Genomic DNA, 10,504 nt, shown 5'->3' with positions numbered 1-10,504 from the left:
ACACACACAAAAGGAGGGGACCCACAGGACTGACTTGAACCCAAAGAATGTGAAGTCGGGTCTGACCGGTGTGGCTCAGTGGATAGAGCGCCGGCCTGCGGACTGAAGGGTCCCGGGTTCGATTCCGGTCAAGGGCAGGTACCTTGGTTGCGGGCACATCCCCAGTAGGGGGCGTGCAGGAGGCAGCTGATCGATGTTTCTCTCTCATCGATGTTTCTAACTCTCTGTCTCTCTCCCTTCCTCTCTGTACAAAATCAATAAAATATATTTTTAAAAAAGAATGTGAAGTCGGGTCATTCGACCGGACAGCCACCCCCCTCTCAGAAGGAAGGCGCCGTCACCAGCGCCCAATCGCCACGCAAGGGTCCCCCCGGAAACACAACGGAAGGCGGACTGGAACTTACTTGTCAAACAGGACGATGTCTGGGGTCCAGAGAGCGTCTGACGGGACCCGGATGGCTCGGATCCCCCCGTAGTCCTCGGGGTTCCACCGGAGCTTCACGTCTCTCCACTCCTTTGAGACAAAGACAACGGCGTCGATTTCAACGGACTCAACCCTCACAGGGACTGGAAACGGTCAGACAGGAAAGCTTGGCCCCTCCCGACGGAGAGAGCGCCGGGCGCGCCTTCCCCATGGGCGCTGGGCCGCCTGTCCCTGCGGCCGCAGCTCTGAGCTCGGTCCCCGCGGCACAGGGAGCGCCAGGCGGCGTGTGCTCACGGCTCTGCTGTCACCCCTTCGCCAACCGCCAGCCGGGCCCAGGAGGTGCAGCCTCGGGCATCTAGGGTCCGGGTTCGAGGGAAACATGCCTTTTCCAGCTGTGCGACACGGACCGGCCGGACTGCTTCATGCAAACAGCAGCTGGACGCATTCCACGTTCCACACACGCAAACACCTTGTCCGGCCTCCACGGGGGAACGACGCTGGGATCATGTCAGGTTAAGACTCGCACCCCAAGGAAAGCACCGTGCCTTTTAGGAGTTCAGGGTCGGGGAAGTGGTGGTCGGTACTAAAAAGCAGGGACACTGGGGCGGTGGGGGCTTGCCCAGGGTGGGAATGGCTGGGGGTGGTGTCAATTGGAGAAAAAGGAGACATACGTAAAACTTCAGACAATAATAAAAAAAAGTAGGGACAGCCCGGCCAGCGTGGCTCAGTGGTTGAGCGTCAAGCTATGAACCAGGAGGTCAGGGTTTGATTCCAGGTCAGGGCACAGGCCCGGGTTGCGGGCTCCATCCCCAGTGTGGGGCGTGCAGGAGGCAGCCAATCCACGATTCTCTCTTGTTGATGCTTCTAATTCTCTGTCCCTCTCCCTTCCTCTCTCTCTAAAAAGAAATAAAAACATATTTTTTAAAATAAATAAAAAATAAAGCCCTAGCTGGTGTGGCTCAGTGGGTAGAGCTTCGGCCTGCGGACTAAAGGGTCCCGGGTTCGATTCCGGTCAAGGTCACGGACCTCGGTTGCAGGCTCCCCGGTCCTGGTCAGGGTGCGTGCAGGAGGCAACCAATTGATGTGTCTCTCTCACAACAAAGTTTCTCTCTGTCTTTCCCTCTTCCTTCCATTCTCTCTAAAAGTCAATGGAAAAATATCCTCGGGGGAGGATTCACAACAGTAAGTAAATAAATAAGAGGTCCCAGGTTCGATTCCAGCCAAGGGCATGGACCTGGGTTGCGGGCACATCCCCAGTGGGGGGCGTGCAGGAGGCAGCTGATGGATGTTTCTCTCTCATCGATGTTTCTAGCTCTCTCTCCCTCTCCCTTCCTCTCTGTAAAAATCAATAAAATATATTTAAAATATATATATAGATCCCAACACACCCTATTTTAGTTCCCAGCGTATTTTCCCCAGCTGATCAGTGTTCACTGCTGCTCCCCAGCGCCCGGCACTCAGATAACACCAACCCAGTAAACACGAGAACTCCACCACCCGGTCGGCCTGCCTCCCGCCAACCCGCCCAGCCCAGCCCTCCCTCGCGCCCTCCGTGCCGCACACCCTGTAGTGACAGGGTCGCCGGGCGCCAGGGGCGGCCTTTTGCGTTTGATACGTACCTGCTTCAACCAGACATTCGTGGTCATGAGCTGGTTCTTCTCGTCCTGAAAAACAGAGATTTCAATGAGGCCGACGGTTCCAACTGCGGACACCATGATTCCCTAAATACGAGTTCTCTCATTTTATGCCAACGCTCGCCCCGGGTGGGACCTGCGTTCTGTTCATCCGTCCACAAAGGCAGGGCCCTTTTCCAGCCTCGTGTCACATGATTCCTCCCAACGCACGCTGCATTTCAGACAAACTGCCCTCACGCTCACCATCGGCGTTTTTAGATTTAACACTCATCGTCTCAACCACCACATTTCCCCAGATCTGACAAAGATACAACCTAAGAGATGAGCACAGTGGAACTTTATGTACTTGCTGTACACGGGCCCTGGCTGGTGTGGCTCAGTGGATAGAGCGCTGGGCTGCAGACTGAAAGGTCCCGGGTTCAATTCCTGTCAAGGACACACGCCTGGATGGTGGGCTCGATCCCCAGTGTGGGGTGTGCAGGAGGCAGCCGATCAATGATTCTCTCATCATGGATGTTTCCATCTCTCTCTCCCTCTCCCTTCCTCTCTGAGATCAATAAAATAGATATTAAAAGAAAAAAAAAAGATTGCCCTCACCGGTTTGGCTCAGTGGATAGAGCATCGGCCTGCGGACTGAAGGGTCCCGGGTTCGATTCTGGTCAAGGGCATGTACCTTGGTTGCGGGCACATCCCCAGTGGGGGGTGTGCAGGAGGCAGCTGATTGATGTTTCTCTCTCATCAATGTTTCTAACTCTCTATCCCTCTACCTTCCTCTCTGTAAAAAATCAATAAAATATATATATATTTTTAAAAAGATCATAGCCACCAACCACAACACACTGTGTAAGTTACAACACTCAGCACAGAGCCCTGGCTGGTGTTGCTCAGTGGATAGAGCCCTGGCCCGTCCCTAAGACAGGAGAACGACCCGGAAGGGAGGAGGAGGAGGCCCCAGGGAAGCGGGTCCCAGAGGCGAAGGCGGCCGTGGGGTCCTCGCCCGGGAAGCAGGGGCCCGGGGGGCACCGCCTGGCCGTCCCTCTTAGGCGGCCAAGGCTCCGAAGAGCAATTTCAACCACACGGAGCGTGAGGCCGGGTCCGGAAGGACTCGCACACCTACCACGTCCACCAGCTGAGATATGGCGAGGCCGGGTCCGGACGGACTCGCACACCTACCACGTCCACCAGCTGAGATATGGCGAGGCCGGGTCCGGACGGACTCGCACACCTACCACGTCCACCAGCTGAGATATGGCGAGGCCGAACTTTATTCCGATCTTGTCGTCCAGGCGCTCCACGGGGCGGACCCACCTCTCGTAGTCCTGAAACAGATCCTTGAACAAGCTGTCCTCGTGCTTGGCCACAAAGAACGGTTCAGCCGGGCCTGTGTCACAGATTGTCAAAAGTTAGTATGTTGGCTTCTCTCCTGCCACATACTTCGACTAAAAACACACACACACACACACACACACACACACACAAAAGTTTGTCATGGTCCTGGCCAGTGTGGCTCAGTGGATAGAGCGCCGACCTGCAGACTGAAAGGTCCCAGGTTCGATCCCGGTCAGGGCACAGGCCCGGGTTGTGGGCTCGATCCCCAGTGGGGGACTTGCAGGAGGCAGCCGATCCATGATTCTCTCTCATCACGGATGTTTCTATCTCTTCCTTCCTCTCTGAAATCAATAAAAATATATTTTCAGAAAAAGTTTGTCATCATTCATAACCCCAAAACTATTACTTAGGCTATGATTAATAGTCCTTTTCAAGTGCAATATTAATACAAACGTCTGCGATCAATGAGGACCACTCTGTTCAGATACATTTCTTAGTTAATCCGATTACTCGCGCGGGAACATGCTGAGTTCCTTAAGGAGCACTCAACTCAATACAGAGGCACTTAGACTCTAAGGAACCGCCCGGCCGGCGTGGCTCAGTGGTCAAGCGGCACCCCGGGAAGTCACGGTTCGTTTCCCAGTCAGGACACACGCCCGGGTCGTGGGCTCGATCCCCGGTAGGGGGCGTGCGTGGAGGCAGCCGATCCATGATGCATTGTCATCATTGATGTTTCTGTCTCTTTTTCCCTCTCCCTTCCTCTCTCTGAAATCAATCCTATATAATAAAAGGCTAATATGCAAATCGACCGAACGGCGGAACGACCGGTCGCTATGATGCGCACTGACCACCAGGGGGCAGGCGCTCAACTCAGGAGCTGCCCCCTGGTGGTCAGTGTGCTCCCACAGGGGGAGCGCCACTCAGCCGGCTCATGGCTGGCGAGCGCAGCAGCGGTGGCAGGAGCCTCTCCTGTCTCCACTGCAGGCAGATGGTAAGGAGCTAGGGGTTCTGGACTGCGAGAGCCTGGACTGTGAGAGGGATGTCTGACTGCCGGCTTAGGATCAGGCCTAAGCTGGCAGGTGGACATCCCCCCAAGGGGGTCCCAGACTGCGAGAGGGCACAGGCCGGGCTGAGGGACCCCCCCTCCCCCAGTGCGCAAATATCATGCACCGGGCCTCTAGTAAAGATACATTTAAAAACAAACAGACACAGTTCTTTTTTTTTTTTTAATATATTTTATTGATTTTTTACAGAGAGGAAGGGAGAGGGATAGAGAGTTAGAAACATCGATGAGAGAGAAACATCGATCAGCCGCCTCCTGCGCATCTCCTACTGGGATGTGCCCGCAACCCAGGTACATGCCCTTGACCGGAATCGAACCTGGGACCTTTCAGTCCGCAGGTCGACGCTCTATCCACTGAGCCAAACCGGTTTCGGCAACAGACACAGTTCTGATGTTATGCCCCCCATGTGGCTCTTTGGCCCCTTGGGTGTGGCTCTTCCTAAGCCTGAGGAGCACCCTAATTAAGTGAATAACAATGTACCTACCTATATAGTTTAAGTTTAAAAAATTTGGCTCTCAAAAGAAATTTCAATCGTGGTACTGTTGATATTTGGCTCTGTTGACTAATGAGTTTGCCGACCACTGCTCTAGGGTAACTACTGCTCAGTTTGATGTACAGACATTTTAAAAAACGCAGACACAGAGGAATAACAAAAGTCTTCTCTTTAAGTTCTGCGACTTGCTCTTTTTTTTTTTTTTTCATTCAGTGCTCGATGTCGGTACCCGTCTATCCATCTCCAGTCTCTCTTCACAGGTGGCAAGGGGGTCCGGGCCACGGGTGTGCTGTCATTTACGTAAGCTTTCTCCACCGACGGGCGTGTCTATTATAGTCCCCGGTTTGGGGTTATTTCTGACAGCGCCACAGTGGGAAAATGCTGTCGTTACCGTCCTTGTACGCCTTTTCTTTCCACACTTACACAGAATTTATGGCACTGACTCTTAGAACTGCTGAGTCAAGCGAACACGCATTTCCAATCTTGCCAGTTGCTGCCAATGGCGTGCCCGTTCGTCTGCACCAGCCGTCATAAGAATAAAATAAGATAATATATCTGAAAGCTTTGTAAGAGGGTAGAGGCTATTGTGTCCCCAACGCATAAGCCAGGCATTCCCCTCTAGGTCTCCTTGGATCTTTTTTTTTAAGTTCACAAAAAGTGACTTATATCCCTTTTTTTTTTTTTCCCAAATCCTTTTGTAACAGTCCCAGGAAGGCTATTTTGAGCAATGGCGAGCTAATACAGCAGTGAACACAATCAGCCGATTTGTCAGCAAGAAGAAAGCTGTGCTATAGCCAACACTTTCAATGTGACAGATAAGTACTTACCAGTCACTGTTTTAAGTATTACAGGTGAAATGCAGAGGGTGTGTGGTTTTTTTCCCCCCCATTCTAGGATTTTCATGATATTTTCTACTAGAGGCTCGGTGCATGGAAATTCATGCACTGGAGGGGGGGTCCCTCGGCCCGGCCTGCCCCCTCTCACAGTCGGGGAGCCCTCAGGGGCGGGAGGCGACCTGGCGATCAGGGGAAGGTGATGCCCCCATCACACCTCTGCTGCTGCCACTGCCAGCAGCGCAAGCCTGGGCCGGCCCTGGTTACCTGAGCCTCGGGTGGCCCTGGGCGGCTGGGGGGCTGAGGGAACTGGGCGCCGCCATCTTTGAGGGCGTGGTAGTCAATTAGCATATTCCCTCCTTATTAGCATATTCCCTCCTTATTGACTGTGGGCGCCCTGGTGGTCAGTGCATGTCATAGCGAGCTGTTGAGCGGCCTTAGCATATCATTAACATACTGCACTTTGGTTGGTTGAACAGACGACCAGAAGACCGGATACTTAGAATATCAGGCTTTTATTATATAGGATGTGCATAACCCACGGACACAGACAATAGGGTGGTGAAGGCCTGGGGCAGGGACAGGATGGGCTAGAAGCGGCCAATGGGGGGGGAAGGGGACATTTGTAATACTTTCAACAATAAAGATTTCTTAAAAAATATATATTTCTTTATTGATTTCAGAGAGGGAGAGATAGAAACATCAATGTTGAGAGAGAATCATTGATTGGCTGTCTCCTGCACGCCCCCTAGTGGGGATCGAGCCGCGATCCGGGCATGTGCCCTTGGCCAGAATGGAACCCGGGACCCCTCAGTCTGCACACCGACGCTCTAACCACTGAGCCAAACCGGCCAGGGCTAAAGATTTTTTTTTAAAAAAAATCAAGGTGGCTGGGTTGGTGGTGGCGGAGAGGGGTGGGGGAGACGAGGGGAACAATTTTGTTCCCTAAGGCACATTGGATACCATCTGGAGACCTTTTTGGGCGGACGCTACCGGCATCTTGTGAACAGAGGCCAGGGATGCCGCCACACAACCTACAAAGCCAGGACAGTCTTCAAAACAAAGACCCACCCAGCCCCAGAGGAGGAACCCTGAGCTAGAGGGACAATAGGTCTCCCCAATTCCACATCTACCCCGGGGACCGTAAAATAAAAAGAACAAAAATAATATCAAAAGTTCAGCCCGGCCTGTGTGGCTCAGTGGTTGGGCGTCAACCCACAGGAACCAGGAGGTCACAGGTTTGAGTCCCAGTCGGTCGGGGCACAAGCCAGGCTGTGGACTCGGCCCCCAGGAGAGGGCGTGCAGGAGGCAGCTGACCGATGTTTCTATCTCTATCCCTCTCCCTCTCCCTCTAAAAATCAATAAAAACACATATATACTTTTTTAAAGTTCACGTTGCCTTTTTTGTCAGAATTCAAATATTTATACCTAATTCCTACTTTTTACCGATAAAAGGTTATGTTTTACAATTCTACGTTAGAAGAAAAAGAGCAGAAGGTCACTGAATTAAACACAGGAGAGACAATGTCACGCTCCCCAAAATAGAAACAGAACATTTAAATTACAATTTTAGTCACCGAGCAGAAAAGGATCGTTAAAAATAATGGGCTGGCCCTGACCGGTGTGGCTCAGTGGGTAGAGCGTCGGCCTGCGGACTGAAGGGTCCCGGGTTCGATTCCGGTCAAGGGCATGTACCTGGGTTGCGGGCACATCCCCAGTGGGGGGCGTGCAGGAGGCAGCCGATGGATGTTTCTCTCTCATGGATGTTTCTACTAACTCCCATTGCCAAGACATGCTTATTTCATATTAAATTTAAAAATTTCATCTGAAAGAATTTAATTCCAATTTTTAGGGGAGAATAATAATGCTATTAGAAGAAAAAAATGTTCTGTACTGAAATCACAGTACTAAACATTCACATACTAATTATCAAAAATGACTTCCTAGATCTAATTTATAGATTATAGTTTTAAAAAAAAAAAACCTTTTCTGAAAAGGCTATATTCATAAACTCTGGTCTAAAATGTATCCAGAGATACACAGATCAATAAAACCCTATAAGCCCTGGCTGGTGTGGCTCAGTGGATAGAGCGTCGGCCTTCGGACTGAAGGGTCCCGGGTTCGATTCCCGGTCAAGGGCACATGCCCGGGTTGCGGGTTCAATCCCCAGTGCGGGGCGTGCAGAAGGTGGCCAATCAATGCTTATCTATCATCACGGATGTTTCTATCTCTCTCTCCCTTCCCTTTCCTCTCTGAAATCAATAAAAATATATTTTAAAAAATAATTAAAAAAAATAAAACCCTTCAGATGCTCGGTCTAGCTCTAGCTCATAGAGCAGACTTAGTATCTGCAAGGAAGCCGAAATAATTGTTCGTTGCAGATTAAATTGCGTAAAAAAGTTATTTCCTGCCGAAACCGGTTTGGCTCAGTGGATAGAGCGTCGGCCTGCGGACCGAAGGGTCCCGGGTTCGATTCCGGTCAAGGGCATGTACCTGGGTTTCGGGCACATCCCCTATGGGGGATGTGCAGGAAGCAGCTGATCGATGTTTCTCTTTCATCAATGTTTCTGACTCTCTATCTCTCTCCCTTCCTCTCTGTAAAAAATCAATAAAATATATTTAAAAAAAAAAGTTATTTCCTTACACGAGGCACTTAGATAGATGCCCTTTTGGATGTAATCCTAACAAAAGTAGAGGGGACAGCCCTGGCCGGGGGGGTAGCTCAGTTGGTTGAGCGTGGTCCCATGAACCAAGAGGTCAAAGGTTCCATTCCTGGTCAGGACCCGTACAAGGATCAATCAGTGACAGCATAAATAAGTGGAACAGCAAACTGATGCTTCTCTCTCTCTCTCAAATCAATCAATAAATTAAAAAAAAAATTTAAGTAGAGGTGACATCTACTTTGTGTGCATTTGTTAACTTCTGAAAATGACTAAAGGTGAGAAGGAAAAAACCTTCCATAGTTTTCATTTTCTTTTTTTAAAAATATATTTTATTGATTTTTTTACAGAGAGGAAGGGAGAGGGATAGAGAGCCAGAAACATTGATCAGCTGCCTCCTGCACACCCCCCACTGGGGATGTGCCCGCAACCAAGGCACATGCCCTTGACCGGAATCGAACCTGGGACCCTTCAGTCCGCAGGCCGACGCTCTATCCACTGAGCCACACCGGTTAGGGCCTCATTTCCTACTAATTACTTTATTTTCCTTTCAATGAAACGGAACGCAGCCGACTCCGTGCACTAAAAATAAAACTTCGACCATTTAACATGTCACACAACTGCACTGCGGACAAATATAACTGACCAGTGACCATCTCATCTCCACAAATCACTGTCCCAGTCATAGCCATGTCGGTTTAAAAGACCCGTCTTATCTTTTTAAAAATATATATGTACATTTTTATTGATTTCAGAGAGGAAGGGAGAGGGAGCGAGAGATAGAAACATCCACGTGAGAGAGACACATCGATAGGTTGCCCCCTGCACGTGCCCCGACCAGGGCCGGGGATCGAGCCTGCAATGGAGTTCCGTGCCCTTAACGGAACTCGAACCCAGGACACTTCAGTCTGTGGGCCTATGCTCTTCCCATTGGCAGATTGCTTTTCTGGAGGGCAAATTCCTTTAAAAAAAAAAAAAAAAAGGTGAACTCTTTTCAAAAACCATTCCAGTGTTTACCAACTCTCATTGCCAAGACATGCTTACTTCATATTAAATTTAAAGATTTCATCGGAAAGAATTTAATTCCAATTTTTAGGGGAGGAGAATAATGCTATCAGAAGAAAAATAATGTTCTGTACTGAAATCACAGTACTGAACACTCATATACTAATTATCAAAAATGACTTCCTAGATCTAATTTATAGATTATGAAAAAAACACACACAAAACCTTTTCTGAAAATGACTATAAAATGAGAGGGGTAGCCCTAGCTGATTTGAGCCAAATCAGGGCTACCTCTGTCATTTCGTTTAATTTATTTTTAAAATATATTTTTATTGATTTCAGAGAGAAAGGGGGAGGGAGAGAGATAGGAACATCCATGATGAGAGAGAATCATGGATCGGCTGCCTCCTGCACGCCCCACTGGAGATTGAGCCCACAACCTGGGCATGTGCCCTTATGGGAATCGAACCGGTGACTTCCTGGTTCATAGGTCGACGCTCAAGCACTGAGCCACGCAGGTCTAGCTACCCTCTCCTTTTTTTTGTTTTAATATGTTTTTATTGATTTCAGAGAGGAAGGGAGAGGGAGGGAGAGACAGAAACATCAATGATGAGAGAGGATCATGGATCGGCTGCCTCCTGCAAGCCCCACACTGGAGATCGAGCCCACAACCCGGGCATGTGCCCTGACCAGGTATTGAACCCGTGACCTCCTGGTTCCTAGGTCGACCCTCAACCCCTGAGCCACGGGCCGGGCTGCCCTCTCCTTTTAAAGCGGGAGAAAGAAAGGGTCAGCGAGGCCGAGCAACACGCCAACGGAAACGCAGTGACAGGCCCCCTCCCGCCAGACAGTGCCGTCCGCCCCCCGACTTCAAGGGAACTGTACCCCACAGCGAGCGGACACGCAGGAGCCCCTGTGCCCTTCCTCCCCCGCTCACTGTCCCTTCGATCTTGAAGCGGTCACTTCCCACGAGCTCGGATCTGGGCGTGTGAGCGCCAGGGTGGGAGGAGGACAGGGCTGTGCCACGTGTTCACCCACCGACCCCGGCCGGACTCCCACCGC

The 10,504-nt window shown here is 50.6% G+C and overlaps 1 protein-coding gene across 1 annotated transcript; it reads right to left on the bottom strand.

The window, feature by feature from the left end:
• Positions 1-404: 404 nt before the first annotated feature.
• On the bottom strand, positions 405-9,129 carry LOC106695578 (neuronal acetylcholine receptor subunit alpha-5-like; the record flags this gene model as incomplete). Its single annotated transcript, XM_014450069.1, has 4 exons — positions 9,084-9,129; positions 3,288-3,439; positions 2,044-2,088; positions 405-514 (listed from the first exon to the last, which is right to left on the bottom strand). Coding segments are annotated over exons 1-4 (353 nt in total), but the record flags the coding sequence as incomplete, so codon positions are not given.
• Positions 9,130-10,504: the final 1,375 nt, after the last annotated feature.

The sequence above is a fragment of the Myotis lucifugus genome, unplaced genomic scaffold (assembly GCF_000147115.1).
Source record: "Myotis lucifugus unplaced genomic scaffold, Myoluc2.0 scaffold_1700, whole genome shotgun sequence".
Classification (NCBI taxonomy): Eukaryota; Metazoa; Chordata; class Mammalia; order Chiroptera; family Vespertilionidae; genus Myotis; species Myotis lucifugus.
Note: the sequence above shows the minus strand (reverse complement) of the source record. Positions and strands in the feature narration are given on the sequence as shown.